Source organism: Bos javanicus, chromosome 5 (assembly GCF_032452875.1).
Source record: "Bos javanicus breed banteng chromosome 5, ARS-OSU_banteng_1.0, whole genome shotgun sequence".
NCBI lineage: Eukaryota > Metazoa > Chordata > Mammalia > Artiodactyla > Bovidae > Bos > Bos javanicus.
Window position 1 is genome coordinate 59,006,611 of NC_083872.1, and position 21,771 is coordinate 59,028,381.

At 36.1% G+C, this 21,771-nt stretch overlaps 1 protein-coding gene and 2 long non-coding RNA genes across 3 annotated transcripts in view; 1 reads left to right on the plus strand and 2 right to left on the minus strand.

Annotated features, from left to right (window-relative positions):
• The first annotated feature begins 2,647 nt into the window (after positions 1–2,647).
• LOC133247749 (uncharacterized) overlaps positions 2,648–21,771 on the plus strand; it is a 45,740-nt gene continuing 26,616 nt past the window's right edge. Inside the window, exon 1 of the long non-coding RNA XR_009736478.1 lies at positions 2,648–2,741. This is a non-coding gene — a long non-coding RNA (uncharacterized LOC133247749). The remainder of the gene's footprint in view (positions 2,742–21,771) is intronic.
• On the minus strand, positions 12,711–13,745 carry LOC133248878 (olfactory receptor 6C75). Its single transcript, XM_061419163.1, has one exon. It carries the CDS (start codon positions 13,657–13,659, stop codon positions 12,721–12,723), a length of 939 nt encoding a protein of 312 aa, XP_061275147.1. The 5' UTR covers positions 13,660–13,745; the 3' UTR covers positions 12,711–12,720.
• Positions 19,036–21,771, minus strand: part of LOC133247748 (uncharacterized) — a 62,755-nt gene continuing 60,019 nt past the window's right edge. Inside the window, exons 2-3 of the long non-coding RNA XR_009736477.1 lie at positions 20,787–20,952; positions 19,036–19,335 (exon numbers count right to left, since the gene is read on the minus strand). This is a non-coding gene — a long non-coding RNA (uncharacterized LOC133247748). The remainder of the gene's footprint in view (positions 19,336–20,786; positions 20,953–21,771) is intronic.

Below are 21,771 nucleotides of genomic sequence, written 5' to 3' on the forward strand. Positions count from 1 at the left end.
CTGAGCAACTGAACTGAACTGAACTTGCAAGTAATGTCTTTAGTGCTCCAAGTTTTCTTATTTTATTGAATCCTCAATCACCACATAGTCTAATGCTCTTTCTGAAAATAAAACATTTTGAAATTTATCTTTTTAGAGAGTTATTTTCCATATGTTTAAATTTGTAATGTCATTCCTGCCTACATAAATAATAACTTACCAAAAGAATCAGAGCCATAAAGATTAATATGCATATATTCCTAGATAAACTCAGAAGTTAAAGTTTTTCTTTTATGAGTTAAATACTAATCTGTTACTTTTTAGAAGAGATTCTTATAAGCAAAGTTAATTGATCTAAGTATAAATTTATTAGAAAATGAGAAAACTAAATGAGGTGAGATAAGAAAAATACACTTACAATTATATAATCCCATGTGGTAACAATTTGACTGTTCAAACCCAAGTAATCTGTTGCTTTCATTTAAGTGTTGGTGTGGAATCTTTATTTTTGGAGTGTTCCATAGACTTCAAAGCTTGTTTCTAACTTTTCTGATTTTCCTATGCAATAACATACTTACATAGTGTGTAGGTGGAATTTGGCAGTATGCTCCTGGCTGCGTAGAGTGAGATAAACATATTGAAGGATAAATCCAGTACAGAGTTTATTCCTGAAATTGACAAGACCCTAACAGAAAAGTGACATAGTCCCAGGTGCTAATAGAAGGTGTTATATCCAGAAGACAAGCAAAGAGTTCAAGAGGTCCCTCAGGAAAGGGTTGGTGACATGGTAGCAGAGGCTCCGTGGCAGTCCCACATCATCAGTTAATGTTGCTGTGAGAGGCTGAGCCTCCAGTAGTATTGCGAGATTTTAATTGAGTAACAGTGTCTCCGATACTAGCTTGTTGTTTAAGAGGAAAGCTAGAAGTGCTGGAAATGGGAGAGAGTAGCAGCTAAATGAAACTTTGTCCTAAGTGCTTAAATAGTTGCACAGTAGAACCAACCAGAGACAAAGCTTTCCTGAAATGTGGGTCAGACTCAAAGAACTGAAGAGATAACAGAAAAAGGGAAAGGAAACGAAGAAAGTGTGATTAGAACAGTACTTACTCTCATGAAACAGGCAAATAAAGGCGATAAAGTTATTTACTTTGCTGGTTAATAAAGTGAAGCTCCTATTTCCTAAGGAGAGAGCTCAAATTTCTGAGTGAGAATCAAGAAATAGAAGTTCTGGAAAAGAAATGCAATGCATGGCATATCAGTAGAAACTTGTGAGAAAAATGCACTTGGAACTATTCCACATTTCCCCATCCAAGGCCAGGCATTTAGTACCTCATTTCCCCAATTTTCATAAAACTAGCAGTAGCCTAATCTTAGATGCAAGGAAAATCTAGCAATACAATATCTTACTTAGCTCTCAGTAACCTTTGTGAAAGAAGGATGGTTTATAATTTTTGTTTTCACTTGTTTACCTTCCAGGGGCTAAGACTAGATTGTCTAACTACTGTTTCCAAAACAAACAGACTGGTTTTTACCTGCTATTTTTTTTCCCCTCAAAATAGCCACAGGGAATTGCTGCAGTGAAATAGAATTCAAATGCCTCTGGAGAGAGATGGTGCGTACTGCTGCTGCTGCTGCTGCTGCTAAGTCGCTTCAGTCGTGTCCAACTCTGTGCGACCCCATAGTCGGCAGCCCACCAGGCTCCCCCATCCCTGGGATTCTCGAGGCAAGAACAGTGGAGTGGGTTGCCATTTCCTTCTTCAATGCATGAAAGTGAAAAGTGAAAGTGAAGTCGCTCAGTCGTGTCTGACTCTTAGCAACCTCATGGACTGCAGCCTACCAGGCTCCTCTGTCCATGGGATTTTCCAGGCAAGAGTACTGGAGTGGGGTGCCACTGCCTTCTCCAATGATGCTTATTAGTTCAACCTAAATTTAGTTGAATACTTTTAATTAGGTGTCCTTGGGAAATAATTTTTAAAAAACATTAAATGTCAGAGGACCCCTGTAAAAGAAACAGCTAGGAATTAGAAATCTTTGAACTTTTGGACTTTGTATTGTCAGTGTTATTTTTGCTTGATATAAATGTCTGTTGAGGTAGTATATTTCAATTAATATAAACGTGAATAAGTAGAAAATAGCAAGAGGAAAGGGCTACCAGGAGACTCAATGTGCTATTCAAATGTTTTGTTATAAAGTTATTCAACATTCCTTTACATAGGTAATTAATGCATTGGTCTCATGTATTAATTTTTTCAATTTTTTTTTTAGATCAGTGTGAGTTCATGGATATTTATTTTATACTTTGAATTATAACCATTGCTAATTTATCTTGTTGCTAGATTTTCCCCCAGCTTCATCCACTGGGAGCCCTTTTAATGGGTTGCTGCTTCTTTTGACCAACTGCTATCATAGTGCTTTAAAAAAAACCACAAAAGGCCCTTTATTTTTTGGAATTATAAGATGCTTCAGAATCATCTTGTATATTCCTTGCCACAGACCTCAGTTATTTCTTCAATGATGCCTGGATTCTTTAGGATTAAAGTTTTAGTCCCTCAGTCCTGTCTGACTCTCTGTGACCCCCTGAATGTAGCCCACCAGGTTCCTCTGTCCATGGAATTTTCCAGGGAAGAATACTGGAGTGAGTTGCCATAGAAACCAGGATCTCAGCCCTGGGTGTGTTCACTGCTGTCATGTGCCACTGATTCCAGGTCCTCTAACAGGATAGAACCAGGAAAAACGTATGAGACTGCGTACCTGTGTATCAATATGTACGTATAATCTTTATGCTACCTTCTGGATTTATACTAAACTAAAAACGAATCTATACTGTTATCTTCATTATCAGATACATTATAATAACTTCAGGTCTTCTTCTCTGTAAGCTCCCACTGCAAAAGTAAGATTCCTGGCACCCACTATCCATTTACTTAAATCTTCAATACCTGTCTACTTATATAACATTATCAAAATTATTGACCTATACAATGACGGTCAAAAGGAAACCCTTTATTAGCTAGATTGTAGAACTTATGTACCTTTTCTTTGTTTTTAGTCTTACAAATTTGAATCATTTTAAAGCTACTTAGGTCAGCAATTTTCAACCCTACTCCCTTCAGTGTGATTATTGCAGACATATAAGATACAGTTGTTTTGGGAGACATATTCTGCATTCCAGTCTGTGATCCCCCAACCTCTTAAGTGATTTTTTTAAAAACATTTGTGTAAATTAAGGTTTACCACCCTCCCCACTCGCTTTCTAAAAACAACCTTTTTGTTTACACTGTGTCTTCATTTCTGCAGGAGGGCTTTCTCTAGTTGTGATGAGAGAGAATTACTCTCTTAGTTGTGTGCACAGGCTCCTCATTGTAGTGGCCTCTTTTGTGAAGGACAGGCTCTAGGATGTGGGCTCAGTAGTTGTGATGCATGGGCTTAGTTGCTTCATGGCATGTGGATCCTTTTAGACCAGCATCAAATAGGTGTTCTCTACATTGTCACTTGGATTGTTAAACACCAGACCACCAGGGAAGCCCAAGGTTTACTCTTTGGAATGTAATTTTCTATGGATTTTGAAGAATGCATAGGACCATGAATTCATCATTACAAATTAAGCAAAATAGTTTCTTTGCCTTAAAGCCCCCATTCATGTCACCTATGTAATCCTCTCTGTTTCTCAACAATCCCTGACAGCCATTGACCTTTTTACATCATATATTGTTTTGTTTTTTCTAGAATATCATATAACTGAAATCATACAATATGTTGCCTTTTCAAACTGGTTTCATTCAATTAGAAATGCTGATTTATGGTTCATTCATGTCTTTTCACAGTTTGATAGCCATTACTTTCTTTCATTGAATATATAGAAGAACTACTTTTTTTTTTCATCCATTTCCCTATGTAGGAGCATCTTGAATACTTCTAGTTTTTGGTGATTATAAATAAAGCTTCTAGGAACTATTTGAATTCAGTTTTTGTGTAGATTTGAGTTTTCAAATCAACTGGGTAAGTATCTGCAACTGCAATTGCAGGATTATGTGGAAGACCATACTTAGATTCTTCTATTTTTTTTTGACACTTGGCTTTTGGGATATTAGTTTCCCCCTGGGGACTGAACCTGGTCCATGGCAGTGAAAGCCCAGAATCTTAACCACTGGGCCACCAGGTAACTTAGAAACTCTGCATATCTTTTTAAATTTTTTTTTTAATTTTTAATTGGAAATAATTGCTTTACAATATTGTGTTGGTTTTTGCCATACGTGAGTCAGACATAGGTATAGTTTTTTAAGACTCTGAGAAATGTCTCCTAAAGTGACAATATCATTTTGTGTTACCATTCACAGGGAATGAAAATATCAGATTTTCTGTTACCTGTGTTATCTCTAGCAATTGGTGTTGTTAATGTTTTACCGACGAGTCAAAATATGTGCATAAATATAGCTCATTATTGATATAATTTGCAATTATTTAAGGACAGTGATGCCTAACATCTTTTCATTCAATCCCTTAGATTCAAGGACTTAGATCTGATAGACAGAGTGCCTGAAGAACTTGGACAAAGGTTCCTAACGTAGTATAGCAGTCAGTGACCAAAACCATCTCAAAGGAAATGCAGAAGGAGAGTGGTTGTATGAAGAGGCTTTACAAATAGCTGAGAAAAGAAGAAAAATAAAAAGCAAGGGAGAAAAGAAAAGATATACCCAACTGAATGCAGAGTTCCAGAGAAAAGCAAAGAAAGAAAAGAAGACCTCCTTAAATGAACAATGAAGAGAAGTAGAGGAAAATAAAAGAATGGGGACGACTAGAGATCTCTTCAAGAAAATTGGAGAGATCAAGGGAATATTTCTAGCAAAGATGGACATGATAAAGGATAGAAATGGTAAGGACCTAACCAAAGCAGGAGATATTAAGAAGAGGTGACAAGAATACACAGAAGAAATATACAAAAAAATGCCTTAACGATGTCTTAAAATAACCATGAAGGTGTAGTCACTTACCTAGAGCCAGACATCCTGGAGTGTGAAGTCAAGTGGGCCTTAGGAATTCTTACTATGAAGTAAACTAGTGGAAGTGATGGAATTCCAGTTGAGCTATTACAAATTTTAAAATGATGGCACTGTTAAAGGGCTACAGTCAATATATCAGAAAATTTGGAAAACTCAGTAGTGGCCATAGGATTGGAAAAGGTCAGTTTTCATTCCCATTCCAAAGAAGAGCAATGCCAAAGAACGTCAAGCTGCCATATAATTTCACTCATTACACATACTAGCAAAGTTATTCTCAAAATCCTTCAAGCTAGACTTCAGCAGTATGAGAAATGAAAACTTTCATATGTGCAAGCTGAATTTAGAAAAGAGAGAGAAAGCAGATTAAATTGCCAATATCTGTTGGATGTTAGAAACAGCAAGGGAATTCCAGAAATATATGTACTTCTGCTTTATTGACTATACTAAAGCCTTTGACTCTGTGGATTGCAACATACTGGGTAAAATTCTTAAAGAGATGGGAATACCAGACTACCTTACTTATCTCCTGAGAAATCTATATGTGGTCAAGAAACAACCGTTAGTATTGGTCATGGAATAAGTGACTGGTTCAAAATTGAAAAATAGTATAACAAGGTTGTATTGTCATCCTGTTTTTTCAACTTGCATGAAGAGTACATCATGTGAAATGTTGGGCTGGATGAATCACAACCTGGAATCAAGATTTCTTGGAGAAATATCAACAACCTCAGATATTCAGACGATATCACTCTAGTGGCAGGAAGTGAACTAAAGAGCCTCCTGTTGAGGGTGAAATAGGAGAGTGAAAAAGCTAGCTTAAAACTTGATACAGCCACTATGGAAGAGGGTATGGCGATTCCTTAAAAAACTAGGAATAAAACCACCATATGATCCAGCAATCCCACTCCTAGGCATATAACCTGAGAAAACCAAAATTGAAAGAGACATTTGTATCCCATTGGTCATTGCAGCACTATTTACAATAGCTAGAACATGGAAGCAACCTAGATGTCCATCGACATATGAATGGATAAAGAAGTGGTGGTATATTTACACAGTGGAATATTACTCAGCCATAAACACATTTGAGTCGGTTCTAATGAGGTGGATGAACCTAGAACCTATTATACAGAGTGAAGTAAGTCAGAAAGAGAAAGATAAATATTGTATTCTAACACATATATATGGAATCTAGAAAAATAGTACTGCAGAATTTGCTTACAGGGCAACAAGGGAGAAACAGACAGAATAGATTTATGGACATGGGGAAGGAGGAGGAGAGGGTGAGATATATGGAAAGAGTAACATGGAAACGTACATTACCATATGTAAAATAGATAGCCAACTGAATTTGCTGTGTGGCTCAGGAAACTCAAACAGGGGCTCTGTATCAGCCTAGAGGGGTGGGATGGGAAGGAAGATGGGAGGGAGGTTCAAAAGGGAGGGGTCATATGTATACCTATGGGTGATTCATGTTGAGGTTTGACAGAGAACAGCAAAATTCTGTAAAGCAATTATCCTTCAATAAAAAATAAATTAATTGAAAGAAAACACACACACACACACACACTCAACATTGAATAAAATAAGATCATGGCATTTGGTCCCAAAATCTTCATGATAAATATAGAAGGGTTAAAAAAAGGAAGCATTGTCAGATATTATTTTCTTGGGCAGCAAAGTCACTGCAGATGGTTACTGCTGTCATGAATTTGAAAGACACTTACTCCTTGGAAGAAAAGCTATGACACACTAAACAGCGTATTAAAAATCAAAGACATACTTTGCAGGCAAAGGTCTCTATTGTTAAAACTATGATTTTTCCTACAGTCATGTATGGATTTGAGGGTTGGACCAGAAATAAGGCTGTTGTTGTTTAGTCACTCACTTGTTTGTGACTCTTTGGGGCCCCCATGGGCTGCAGCATGCCAGGCTTCCCTGTCCTTCATCATCACCCAGAGTTTGCTCAACTTGATGTCCATCAAGTCAGTGATGCCATCCAACAATCTCATTCTCTTGACCCCTTCTCCTCCTGCCCTCAATCTTTGCCAGCATCAGACTCTTTTCCAGTGAGTCAGCTCTTCACAACAGGTTTTCAAAATATTGAAGCTTCAACTTCAGCATCAGCCCTTCCAATGAATATTCAGGGTTGATGTATTTAGGATTGACTGATTCAATCTTCTTGCTGTCCAAGGTACTCTCAAGAGTCTTCTCCAATGCCACAGTTCAAAGCCATCAATTCTTTGGTGCTCAGCCTTTTTTTTTATTATTCGCTTCTCACATCCATACATGACTACTGGAAAAACCATAGCTTTGATTATATGGACCTTTGTTGTCAAAGTAATGTCTGCTTTTTGATATGCTATCTAGGTTGTCATAGCTTTCCTTCCAAAGAGCAAGTGCCTTTTAATTTCATGGCTGCAGTCAGCATCTGCAGTGATTTTGGAGCCCAAGAAAATAAAGTCTGTCACTGTTTCCCTATCTATTTGCCATGAAGGGATGGGACGAAATGCCATGAACTTAATTTACTTAAAATTTTATTATTATTATGATTTTTTTTTTTTTTTACTTTACAATATTGTATTGGTTTTACCATACATCAACATGCATCCACCATGGTGTACACGTGTTCCGCATCCTGAACCACCCCCCCACCTCCCTCCCCATACCATCCCTCTGTGTCATCCCTGTGCACCAGCCCCAAGCTTCCTGTATCCTGCATTGAACCTGGACTGGAGATCCGTTTCTTATATTATACATGTTTTAATGCCATTCTCCCAAATCATCCCCCCCTTCCTCTTCCACAGAGTCCAAAAGACTGTTCTATACATCTGTGTCTCTTTTGCTATCTCACATACAGGGTTATTGTTACCATCTTTCTAAATTCCATATATATGTGTTAGTATACTGTATTGGTGTTTTTCTTTCTGGCTTACTTCACTCTGTATAAATAGGCTCCAGTTTCATCCACCTCATTAGAACTGACTCAAATGTATTTTTTAATGGCTGAGTAATACTCCATTGTGTATATGTACCACCGCTTTCTTATCCATTCACCTGCTGATGGACATCTAGGTTGCTTCCATGTCCTGGCTATTATAAACAGTGCTGCAATGAACATTGGGGTACACGTGTCTCTTTCAATTCTTGCTTCCTCGGTGTGTATGCCCAGCAGTGGGATTGCTGGTTCGTATGGCAGTTCTATTTCCAGTTTTTCAAGGAATCTCCACACTGTTCTCCATAGTGGCTGTACTAGTTTGCATTCCCACCAACAGTGTAAGAGGGTTCCCTTTTCTCCACATCCTCTCCAGCATTTATTGCTTGTGACTTTTGGATGGCAGCCTTTCTGACTGGCGTGAAATGGAACCTCAGTGAACATAATTTTTGAATGTTGAGTTTTAAGCCAGCTTTTTCGCTCTCCTCTTTCACTTTCATCAAGAGGCTCTTTAGTTCCTCTTCTCTCTGTCCCATTAAAGTGGTGTCATCTGCCTATCTGAGGATGGTGATATTTCTCCTAGTAATCTTGATTCCAGCTTGTGAGTCATGTAGCCCAGTATTTCACATGATGTACTCTGCATAGAAGTTAAATAAGCAGGCTGACAATACACAATCTTGATGGACTCCTTTCCCAATTTGGAACCAGTCTGTTGTTCCATGTATGGTTCTAACTATTGCTTCTTGTCCTGCATACAGTCTTCTTAGGAGACAGGTAAGTTTGCCTGGTATTCTTTTTTCTTTAGAAATTTTACACAGTTTCTTGTGATCCATGCAGTCAAAGGCTTTATTGTTGTCAGTGAAGCAGAAGTAGATAATTTTCTGGAATTCTCTTGTCTTTTCTACGATCCAGTGGATGCTGGTAATTTGATTTCTGGTTCCTTTGTCTTTTCAAAATCCAGTTGTACATCTGGAAGTTCTTATTTCTCATACTGCTGAAGTCCAGCTTGAAGAATGTTGAGCATAATCTTGCTAGCATGTGAAATGAGTGCAGTTGTATGGTAGTTTGAATATTCTTTGACATTGCCTTTCTTTAGGATTGGCATGAAAACCGGTCATTTCCTGTCCTATGGTCACTGCTGAGCTCCAAATTTGCTGCCATATTTAGTGCAGCTCTTTAGCAGCAGCATCTTTTAGGATTTGAAATAGTTCACCTGGAATTCCATCACTTTCATTAGCTTTGTTTATGATAATGCTTCCTAAAGCCCACTTGACTTTGCACTCCAGAATGTCTACCTCTAGGTGTCTAGCCACACCATCATGGCTGTCCAGGTAATTAAGAACTATTTTGTATGTTTCTTCTGTGTATTCTTGCTTGATCTCTTTTGCTTTTTTAAAATATCCTTGCCATTTCTGTCCTGTACTGTGCCCAGTTTTGCATGAAGCATTTCTTGGTATCTCTAATTTTCTTGAAGCAATCTCTAGTATTCCCATTCTATTATTTCCCTTTATTTCTTTGCATTGTTCACTTATGAATGTTTTCTTATTTCTCCTTACCATTCTCCAGAACTCTGCATTCAGCTGGGTATATCTTTCTCTTTTTCCTCTGCCTTTCACTTCTCTTCTTTTCTCAGCTATTTATAAGGCCTCCTCAGACAACTGCTTTGCCTTTTTGCATTTCTATTCCTTGATGATGGTTTTGGTCAGTTCCTTTGCATCATTATAAAGCTTTTTAACATTTAATACGCATGAGGTCAGTAGCAATCACTTCTTTTTCACCTTTGGTTGTATTAATCTGTGTTTTCTCCCCTAATATCTTATTTAATTTTACTAGGAGTTCAGTAATACACATAACTTTTCCTTTTTTTTTTCCCATTAGGAGATTTGTCTATTAGTATTTTAGGCCACTTAAAGGGGTAAAACAGACTGCTTGTCAAATATCTCTGAATGTTATTTCAAATGGTAATTGACATTTGATTATTCGCCTACATCATTATTGACAGTAAAAATTAATAATCTTCCTGTGCTGTTAGGCATTTCCTCCTTTGTCTTTTCATCCATTTTTATCCCTCTTTCATAAATTGAACTATATTAATGATTTCATTTTTAGCAGAGATTTAACTTAGTTTTTTTAACTTCTTTTTATTTAAAATGTTTATTCATACAGAGATAATTATCTTTTTAACATTTAAAAATGCATTTTTAAAATGGAGACATTGATTTGAAATATTATGTAAATTTCATGTGTGCAACATGCTGATTCACAATTTTTTAGTGTTATATTCCATTTATAGTAATTACAAACGATTGGCTACATTCCTCATGTTATGTATTCCTGTAGCATATTTATTTTATACTTATACAGATTATACAAGTAATTTAAACCTCTTTAACTGCTTTCCCTATTTTGCCGCTCTGAACATTCATTTCCTCACTAACTTATTAACCACTAATTTACTTTTTACGCCTGTGAATCTGTTTTCTCTGGTTTGTTTCATTCATTTTTAAAATTTTTTTGATTTCACATATTTTTTTAGATTTTCACCGTTAACATACAGTAACTGTCTCTGTCTTATTTTGCTTAATACAATACTTTCCAGGTCCATCTTGTTGCAAATGGCAAAATTTTATTATTTAGGCAAGTTTTTGTCAACTGACATGATCACCACTCCTTACCATCTTATTTTCTGATCTTGCCTTCTCTCTCATCTGTCTACAGTTTTAGCTATCGATCATATATATCTTAACACAATTTAGATTCATCTAGTTAATATTTCCATGTTGTTTTGCACACTCGTAATTTTCACTTTTGCATTTCTGTTTACTTGTCTTAGTTTTCTAAAGGCAAACTTGTATTATTTCTTTACACATTGCCCCAATAATTCATAATCAAATAAAATTATCATTTAGTTTTCATTTTGTGGTAATACTATATTAATTCTGTTTGAAAAAAAGTAATCCATTCCATAAGAGTATAATTTAAGAATAGGAGAGAGCTTAAGGATAATCAGTTTCTCTATGACCAAGTAGAAAAGATATTTTTATCATGGACTTAGGAAATATGTAGAGCTCTTTGGTGTTGTTCAGTTACCAATTCATGTCCGACTCTGTGACCCCCATGCACTGCAGCATGCCAGGCTTCTCTGTCCCTCACCATCTCCCAGAGTTTGCCTAAGTTCATGTCTATTGAATTGGTGATGCCATCCAACGATCTCATCCTCTGTTGCCCGTTCCTCCTTCTGCCTTCAATCTTTCCCAGCATTCGGGTCTTTTCCAATGAGTCACCTGTTCAAAACAAGTGGCCAAAGTATTGGAGCTTCTTTACCTTAACCAAGAGTAGTACTTTTATCAGGCCAAGCTGGAAATCAAGAAACCAAAGTCAAATCCTCTTATCCTGTATCTAGTTAGACATAACTACTATCCCAAGGCAACCAATTTTCTTAGTGATACATTGGAGTTGAGGGGCTCATTAACCATAGGAAACAGGCTTTGACACCTTTTTACAGTTATCAAATATTAACTCCCAGGATCATTTTCTTGGCTATGAATGAGTGAGATAGAGACTTCTGTGAAAAAGACAATGGGAAGAGAAAGCCTATATTCTAGATTTGCTAGTAAAACAAAACTAAGGCAAAAAAAAATTAATATATTGGCATTTCCAAGATACCCTCCAAAGTTTCAGTGTCTCACACCATTCTAGATTCTGAGTTTATCACGTTCTTCATGTCTATAGGAGAAAATATTCTTGTATGAATTGAAAGAGTCTGAATATAAATATGAATTTTATCAGGATAGCTTAATTTGCCTTCAGAGACCATAGTTTTCCATTTCAAATATGGTTGGCAAAAATAAGCTAATCTTCAGTTAAAGGATCTAATTTTCAGGAGATATTATCAAAGGAAAAAATGAGATAAAGTTTATTCCTTCTACTGCAAAGAAATTGCCATTATTTTCTGGGGAAAGTAATAAAAAATAAATACAGCCTCATTTCAAATAGCAAATTTAATGATACTGACAGCATGCTGCTGCTGCTGCTGCTAAATTGCTTGAGTTGTGTCCAACTCTGTGCGACTCCATAGACAGCAGCCCATCAGGCTCTCCCATCCCTGGGATTCTCAAGGCAAGGATACTGGAGTGGGTTGCCATTTCCTTCTCCAATGTATGAAAGTGAAAATTAAAAGTGAAGTCACTCAGTCGTGTCCAACTCCTAGCAACCGCATGGACTGCAGCCTACCAGGCTCCTCCACCCATGGTATTTTCCAGGCAAGAGTACTGGAGTGAGGTGCCATTGCCTTCTCCAACTGACAGCATACTTTATATTAAATTTCTATTTATTTTGTGGTAATACTATATTAATATAACGTGTTTTTATTAATAAATTCAAGGAGATATTTTAATAATGCTTCTAAATATTATAACATTTTTTCTTGGTGACATGACATTTTAATTGAAATACATATTTTTTATTTCATATAAAATAGATTTTATTCCTATATGTGGTTTCTAGGAATCTTCTTAAAACAATCTCCATTTTTGTAAGGCTACCAAATCTACCTTTTTTTGATACGAGAAACAATGGAGATTACTGACATCTAAAATTTTGTTACAGAGGGGAAAACTGATCTTTTTCATGTAACTTAAAAGAGTTAGGACCTTGTTTTTAGGCTAATAAGAAAAATGGGCATTGATGACATATACATCTGTCTTAACTGAAAGAATGAAATGAGGTGCTGAAAGAATTTATGTAGAGAGAGCAGAGAGTTTTTCATTTGGCTTTCTTTTTAGAGGTACTGTTTTTATAGGATCGCATTCACTTATTTGAAGAAAAGGCTATTCTCTGGACCATGTTTTTGAAGGCTTGCTGCACTTGCTGATTTCTTAGGGTGTATATAAATGGATTCAAAAGAGGAGCCACTGAGGTATTGAGCACAGCCACTCCTTTGCTTAGAGTCACTCTTTCCCTTGCTGAAGGCTTAATGTACATGAAGATGCAGCTGCCATAAGACAGAGAGACAACTATCATGTGGGAGGAACACGTGGAAAAGGCTTTTTTTCTTTGATTCGTGGAAGGAATTCTCAGAATTGTCTGGATAATATATGTGTAGGATAGAATAACTAATGTTAAAGTGACCATGAGTGTTACCACAGCTAAAAATAATGCCATGAGTTCTAGAAAGTGAGTGCTCGTGCAGGAAAGCTGCAGAATGGGAGAAGCATCACAGATGAAATGATCAACTATATTGGAGCCACAGAAATCCAATCGCAGCAGCAGGATTATTGGTGGAAAGATGATCAGGAATCCTGCAAGCCAGGAGCTAAAGACAAGAAGTATACAGACTTTACTGCTCATGATGGTGGTGTAATGCAGAGGTTTGCAGATGGCCACATAGCGGTCATAGGACATGGCAGCCAGGAGGTAAAATTCTGTCACCCCCAAGAAGATGAAGAAAAACAGCTGAGCCACACAGCCGTTATAAGAAATGGTTCTGTCCTCGGTCATGATCGCGACAAGGAATCTGGGAATGCAGACAGAAGTGAATGATATTTCTAGGAATGAGAAGTTTCGAAGGAAGAAATACATTGGAGTCTGCAGATGGGGATCTGAAAGGGTGAGGGTGATGATGACCAGGTTCCCAGTCACGCTTAGCATGTAGGTAACAAGAAGAAATAGGAACAGTACAACCTGCCACTTTGGATCACTTGTCAATCCAAGAAGGATAAACTCGGTAACTTCTGTGTAATTTCTCATTATTTTCCTTCATTATAATAATATTCTTTGTTTTAGCTGTAAAACAGATGAAGAAATTAAAAAAAAAAAATTATGGCACCAGCAGAGGAATACACACACACGCGCGTGCGCACATACACACACACAATATTGCTTCCTTGTACTTTTAGAGGAAAATTTTTTAGTAGTATATAGTAAAAAAAGACTTTTAAAATTTGCAATTTATTATGTCATGCATTAATTCACTATCCCGTATTTCCTTCATTGTTTTCTCACACATATCAGTAAAAACAAAAAAAAAAACTTTCTTCTGAATGCTTCAATATATTCCTGAAAAAAAAGAGAAAAGGAGGCTCAAATCTCTGATTTTAAAACTTCAAATAAAACTGAGAGCTTACCTCCAGTGTATCCCAATATTATTGAAGATATACTTTTATTGCTTTCTGCTTCATACAAATTTTAAATCTTTCTATTTTGTATAAACATTTCTTTTTCCTTATCCATTTGAAACTTTTACAATCTGTGGAGATACCTTAGTAACTTAGTTGTCCAACTGGTAGAGTAACATGTCCCTGATAATAGTATAGCACTAGAGCCACATATATATCAATGCACTGAAAGTTAAAAGTGAAAGTGAAGTCTCTGAGTCATGTCTGACTCTTAGTGACCCCATGGACTGCAGCTTACCAGGCTCCTCTGTCCTTGGGATTTTCCAGGCAAGAGTACTGGAGTGGGGTGCCATTGCCTTCTCCAATATATATATATATATAGAATACATAAAAGTAGTACTTTTACTTAAGTCTTAATTTTAATTTTTGTAAACTACTAGCATCCTTACTTATTTCCAAAGTCGTTTGGCACTTCTCCACAATCTCGCCTATTTTTTTCCTAAGGGGTAATGAAAAGGAATAGTAAACATTCAAGGTAAGTTTTGGAGAGGCAAAGATTCTCTTTCTTTTTCTACTTCTTTCCTCTTTTTTTTTTTTTGCTTGTATAGTAACTCGATATTATACAGAGTTTGTTTAATTATTTAATCCTTATTTAGTATTATTTTCCACTAAAACTTTAGATATGCTGTCATCTAAATAATTCTTTTTAATAGTTTATATCTAGAAAGACTGCCTAAGTCTGCAATGCCTCATGTGTTTTCTATAGTCTTCAGAGGTTTCAGAGCTTTCGAAAAATACTATTTTCTCAGTATCAGCCAATTAATTCAATATGTTAATAAACTTACTTAGATTCTTTACTTATAAAATTTCTGGGAGGGATATATTCCCACTTTCAGTCTTCTCTTTCTGGTCATAAAATAAGCTATTTTTTTGTCTTTTGCCTTTATATGATGAATGCTAACTTTCTCTATATATAAAATGTGCAAAGCTAGTATTAAAAGAATTTCTATAATTGTTAAAACACATCAAGTGTGTTATTTTGAATAATGTACAAAAATGATTACATGGTGTCTTGATATTTATGATATTAAAAATGATTATGGAAAGATATGTAGACAAGAACACAAAAATGATGAAAGTCCTGTTAATCACAAAATACTTACGCTATAATGAATAAAAATGTTGCATAAAATTATTAAATAGTAGCTTCAAAATTTTCTTTATATATTGCATATAAATGTGTCATTTAATTTTATTTATACCTAGTACATAATTGAGATTATTTGTATAACATAATTATATACTATTAAGGCCAATTTATATTTTTGTAAAAAGCTATCAAAGAAGTACTTACATTTATGGTAAATATGACTGGTTAGTATCACTTTTTTTTTATTTTATTTTTTAACTTTATAATATTGTATTGGTTTTGCCATATATCAACATGAATCCACCACAGGTATACACGTGTTCCCCATCCTGAACCCTCCTCCCTCCTCCCTGCCCGTACCATCCCTCTGGGTTGTCCCAGTGCACCAGCCCCAAGCATCCAGTATCATGCATCGAACCTGGACTGGCGACTCGTTTCATATATGATATTATACATGTTTCAATGCCATTCTCCAAAATCATCCCACCCTCTCCCTCTTCCACAAAGTCCAAAATACTGTTCTATACATCAGTGTCTATGGGGTCGCTAAGAGTTGGACATGACTGAGTGACTTCACTTTCACTTTTCACTTTCATGCATTGGAGAAGGAAATGACAACCCACTCCAGTGTTCTTGCCTGGAGAATCCCAGGGACGGGGGAGCCTGGTGGGCTGCTGTCTATGGGGTCACACAGAGTCGGACACGACTGAAGAGACTTAGCATAGCATAGCATAGCATACAGTATCACTTCTAATAGCTTCTTTAATTTGCTTCAACTAAGTACTTTGGGATTTTTCAAAAGCTTTTGCAATCTGTTTCCCCTTTGTCATCATATATTTGTAACTAAATAACCAAAATATCAATAATGAAGAATAACTGTAAGACCCCCCTCTACAATGTTTACACAAAGGGTATGTATCAACACACTTCTAAATAGTAAAGCAAATGTCTCCAGTCTCCAAAGATCTCAGTTCCCAGGATTATTTCCTACCTATTGTCACTTGAAGTATTATCTTAGTACTTGATATAATTGAAATGAAAGCTGATGTAATGTCTTTTCAAGCTTGGTGAGCAAGATGATACAATTTTTTATGCAGAAGTAATATTATTCAAGATAGCCATACTTTTATCTGCGCTATTACAATGGACTCAGGGGGATTAATTGATGAAAAAACAAAACGCACAATGGAGATTGGTCTCAAGACACCAACCACTAAACAGTGGTCCAAACTAGTAAATAATTTCAAATAAAATATTTAGGTGAGAGTGGCCTGAAATTGGAGCAGGAAAATATATAGAAAGATATACATTTTCACAATAATCCAAAACTTCATAAGGAGTAGAAACAATAACCAAGCAGTAGAGATAAGCAGGTCTTAAGTGCCAACAGACTAGGCTGTGAACAAGTGAGAGTGTTAGCTGCTCAATTGTGTCTGACTCTCTGCAACCCCATGGACTGTATTTCAACAGGCTCCTTGTCCCTGGAATTCTCCAGGCAAGAATACTGAAGTGGGTTGCCATTCTCTTCTCTAGTGGATCTTCCTGACCCAGGGATAAAATCCAGATTTCCTGTATTCCAGGTGGTTTCTTTACCGAATGAGCCACCAGGGAAGCCCCATGAAAAAGTTGTTTTTTCTCGAATCATAAAGAAAACATGATGATGTTTAAGACATCCATTATTCTACACTATAAGGTATCAATTATTCTACACTATAAGAGATGTCAGGCTTATTTTTAAGTTTTTATATATTTTCATTGAATGTTGACATAAAATATTTGATCATGATTAGACCCATTACCATTGATTCATTCAATAATTATTTTTGACATCTTTTCTGAGAAGATAGAGATGACAAAGATAGCTTTTTACATAATTTTCACTTCTTACAAAAAATTGTGAGAATTCTACATTGTTTTTGAAATCTCAGATTCCCTTTCTCTTGTCCAATAAAAGCAATATTCTTTCCCAGCATTTTCTTGCTCACTGCTTTGATCTGAAAAGTTGTCTATAATATTCCATTCACATTAAGTTTTTGAGATGTGTATTATGTTGCTTTTTAATCCAGGAGTTCCATATAATGTATAGCTTAAATTAAATGAAACCTGGGATTATTTAATGACCTTAATAGAAATTCCTGAACAAAGAATTTTAAATTATTTTTACTGTTTCTTTGGGAGACAAATGAAGTTATTCATTATATATGATTAAGTAATACACAGAATATACTGAAGAAAGAGACGATTAAAAAGAACTTCATTAACATGACATAAACATACTCATGTTTAATTATAATGTCACAATAGCTTTTGTCTGATGTTTATCTGTAAACCACAGTGTCATTTAAAATTACACATCATGGACAACCTGTCACTAAATAAAGCTACATGGAAAATTAATGTATAAGTCCTCACCTTAGCTTGCTTACATATGCAAAGAGTCTATTTCCAAATAAGGTCAAAGCTTCAGACTCCAGATGGACATGAATTTCTTGAAGAGCACTATGCAAACCAGTCAAGTACTGAAAACAAATACTTCTTAGGACAATGTTAAACAATAACATATCTCCACTGAGCATAGCGATTCATGTGCTTTCAAAGTTTTTCATAGAATCTGCTTTTTACCAGTGTTTTCAATAATGGATTATATGAATGTACATGCTCTTAAGAAACAATACCTTAAGACTGGGCTTTGAGGACCATTTTAAGCAGTAAAATCACAAATAAAAATACAAAAATTTAAAAATTATGGCATGAGATAGGCCATGAAAAAGGAATGTGTTTAAGACATAAGAGCTGAAAAAACAAAGGAGAGTATTACTTTGTTTAACCTCAGCTGGAAATGTGTGTAAAGGTTTCTTGAATCCAAGACTTAAAGGGCAACTGTAGGAGAAATGTTTAACATGTTTCAATAGCAGATCTCCCACTTTAATTGTCAACCCCATGTCCCTTTTTCCTCTGTTAAAAAGACACTGGAAAGACATACTTGTTTCAACTCTGGACATCTTAGAGAAAAAGTTTGTTCTGTTAATGAATAGCTTTACTTTCTTTTTTTTTAAATTAGAGAATAGTTAATTTATAATATTGTGATGTCTTTTGCCATACATCAACATGAATCAGCATTAGGTATATATATATCCCCTCCTTCTTGAACCTCCCACCCACGTCCATCCCCATCCCACCCTGCTAGATTGTCACAGAGCACTATCTTTGAGTTCCCCATGTCATGCTCTCATATCATGTCACCCTCTCCTTCCCAATCAATAGCTTTGAATATGCTGAATAAATTCCAATCAATCTGTCTCTTTAATCTATATGTTTAAAACTCTACTTTTTATAAATGAACTTATGTTATTTCAACTTCTTTTGTAATAAGTTAATTTGAAGTTGAAATGTATTAACCACCTGAGAATCCAGTGGTACTTCTCCCATCTACCCCAGGTGGCATGGAAAATCCAGAATTTTTGATAAGTGCACTCATTTCAGTAAATTCAGCATGATATAAAATTGTGTTTCTTTTTCCCTATGCCCAGGGAATTCATCCAAACATAAGTTTCCATATTTATGGTAAAATAAATCAGCAATTAGTTAAAATAATCTAACATCATGTAAAGCATGGTGACTATAGATAATAATTCTGTGTAATGTATTTGAAAGTTGCTAAGAGAGTAGATCTTAAAAGTTCTCATCACAAAAAATGATTGTAACTATTTGTGGTGGTGGGGTGTTAACTAGACCTATTTTGGTGATTATTTTGTGATTTATACAAATATCTAATCTGAAACTAATTCAATGTTATATGTCAATTCTATCTCAATAAAAATAATTTTAAAAAGGAAAGAAAATATGAAACAGATGGGATTCTGTCCATCAACATTTTTATGGCCTTGGAAAAGACAGACACCCTATTACGTGATGGTTGGATAATAGCTTAAACCCATAGTGAGTCTCCCTGAAGCTCACAGACTTCCTCTGCTGGTTCCCAGCTTTGCTGGAATTATCCTTAGTCCTGTGTGTCTGAACCATTGGCCTCCTGAAGTCACAGGAGCAGGCCTTGGTGCTGTTTCTCCTTTCTGGTGCCTCTGGGAGGAGAATTGAAGAACAAGAGCTGTGTCATATTCCTGTTTCCAATGTGTTCCTTCCTGTGACTTCATCTTTGCCCTGCCAGGGAGAAACAGGCCTTGTAACGCTTTACACCTGCTCTTTGAAAACTCCTCAAACCCAGTCCACTTGTTCCCCATTTGTCTGGTGAGTCCAGCCATTGATCTTTTGGAGCTGGACTTGTTTATAAGTAAGAAGAGTTTTGCATCCCAGCATTTCAGAGGCCAAAGATAATCTACATTCCTCTGCGGTTGCTGCATTTTGTCTGGTTTGGTTTCATTGTCATCATTAATAAAGGATCAGGAACAAGACAAGGGTGTCCACTTTCACCATTATTATTCAACATAGTTCGGAAAGTCCTAGACACAGCAATCAGAGAAGAAAAAGAAATAAAAGGAATCCAGATCAGAAAAGAAGTAAAATTCTCACTGTTTGCAGATGACATGATACTGTACATAGAAAACCCTAAAGATAGTATCAAAAAATTACTAGAGCTAATCAGTGAATTCAGCAAAGTTGCAGGATACAAAATCAGTACACAGAAATCACTTGCATTTCTATATACTGAGAATGCAAATTCAGAAAGAGAAATTAAGGAATCAATCCCATTCACCATTGCAACAAAAAGAATTAAATATCTAGGAATAAACTTACCTAAGGAGACAAAAGAACTGTACACAGAAAATTACAAGACACTAATGAAATAAATCAAAGGACATAAAGAGATGGAGAGATATTCCATGTTCCTGGGTAGGAAGAATCAATATTGTGAAATTGACTATACTACCAAATGTAATCTATGGATTCAATATGATCCCTAACAAATTACCAATGGCATTTCTCACATAACTAGAGCAAAAATTTCACAATTCATAGGGAAGCACAAAAGACCCAGAATAGCCAAAGCAATCTGGAGAATGAAGAATGGAGCTGAAAGAATCAACATTCCTGACTTCAGATTACACTACAAAGCTGCAGCCATCAAGACAGTATGGTACTGGCACAAAAACAGAAATATAGACCAAGGGAACAGATAGAAAGCCCAGAAATAAACCCATGCACCTATGGGTACCTTATTTTTGACAAAGGAGGCAAGAATATACAATGGGGCAAGGAGAGCCTCTTCAATAAATGGTGCTAGGAAGACTGGACAGCTACATGTAAAAGCATGAAATTAGAACACTTCCTAACACAACATACAAAGATAAATTAAAAAAGGATTAAAGATCTAAATGTAAGACCAGAAGCTATTAAACTCTTAGAGGGAAACATAGGCAGAACACTCAGTGAAATAAATTAGAGCAATATCCTCTATGACCCACCTCCTAGAGTAACAGAAATAAAAACAAATGTAAACAATTTGTTTACTGATTAAACTTAAAAGCTTTTGTACAGCAAAGGAAACTATCAGTTCAGTTCAGTTCAGTCACTCAGTTGTGTCTGACTCTTTGTGACCCCATGAACCGCAGCATGCCAGGCCTCCCTGTCCATCACCAACTCCCCGAGTTTACCCAAACTCATGTCAATTGAGCCGGTGATGCCATCTAACCAGCTCATCCTCTGTTGTCTCCTTCTCCTCCTGCCTTCAATCTTTCCCAACATCAGGGTCTTTTCAAATGAGTCAGCTCTTTGCATCATTTTCTTATAGGAAAGTATAAGCAAGGTGAAAAGACAACCCTCAGAATGGGAGAAAATAATAGCAAATGAAACAACTGACAAAGGATTAATTTCCAAAATATACAAGCACCTTATACAACTCAATGCAAACAACCCAATCAAAAAGTGGGAAAAATACCTAAAGAGATGTTTCTCCAAAGAAGACATATAGATAGATAACAAACACATGAAAAGATGCTCAACATCGCTCATTATTAGAAAAATGCAAATCAAAACTGCAATGAGGTATCACTTGACACTGGTCAGAATGATCATCATCAAAAAGCCTACAAACAATAAATGCTGGAGAGGGTGGAGAAGAGGGAACACTCTTGCACTGTTGGTGGCAATGTAAATCGATACAGCCACTATGCAAGATGGTATGGGGATTACTTTAAAAAACTGGGAATAGAACCACATGATCCATCAATCCCACTCCTAGGCATATAACCTGAGGAAACCAAAATTGAAAAAGACACATATATCCCATTGTTCACTGCAGCACTATTTACAATAGCTAGAACATGGAAGCAACCTAGATGTCTATTAACAGATGAATGGATAAAGTTGTGGTACATATACACAATGGAATATTACTCAGGCACAAAAAGGAACACATTTGAGTCAGTTCTAATGAGGTGGATGAACCTAGAACCTATTATACACAGTGATATGAGTCAGAAAGAGAAAGATAAATATCATATTCGAACATATATATGGTTTCAGTGTGTCTGCCCTCTGATGCCCTCTTGCAACACCTACCATCTTACTTGGGTTTCTCTTACCTTGGGTGTGGGGTATCTCTTCACGGCTGCTCCAGCAAAGTGCAGCTGCTCTTCC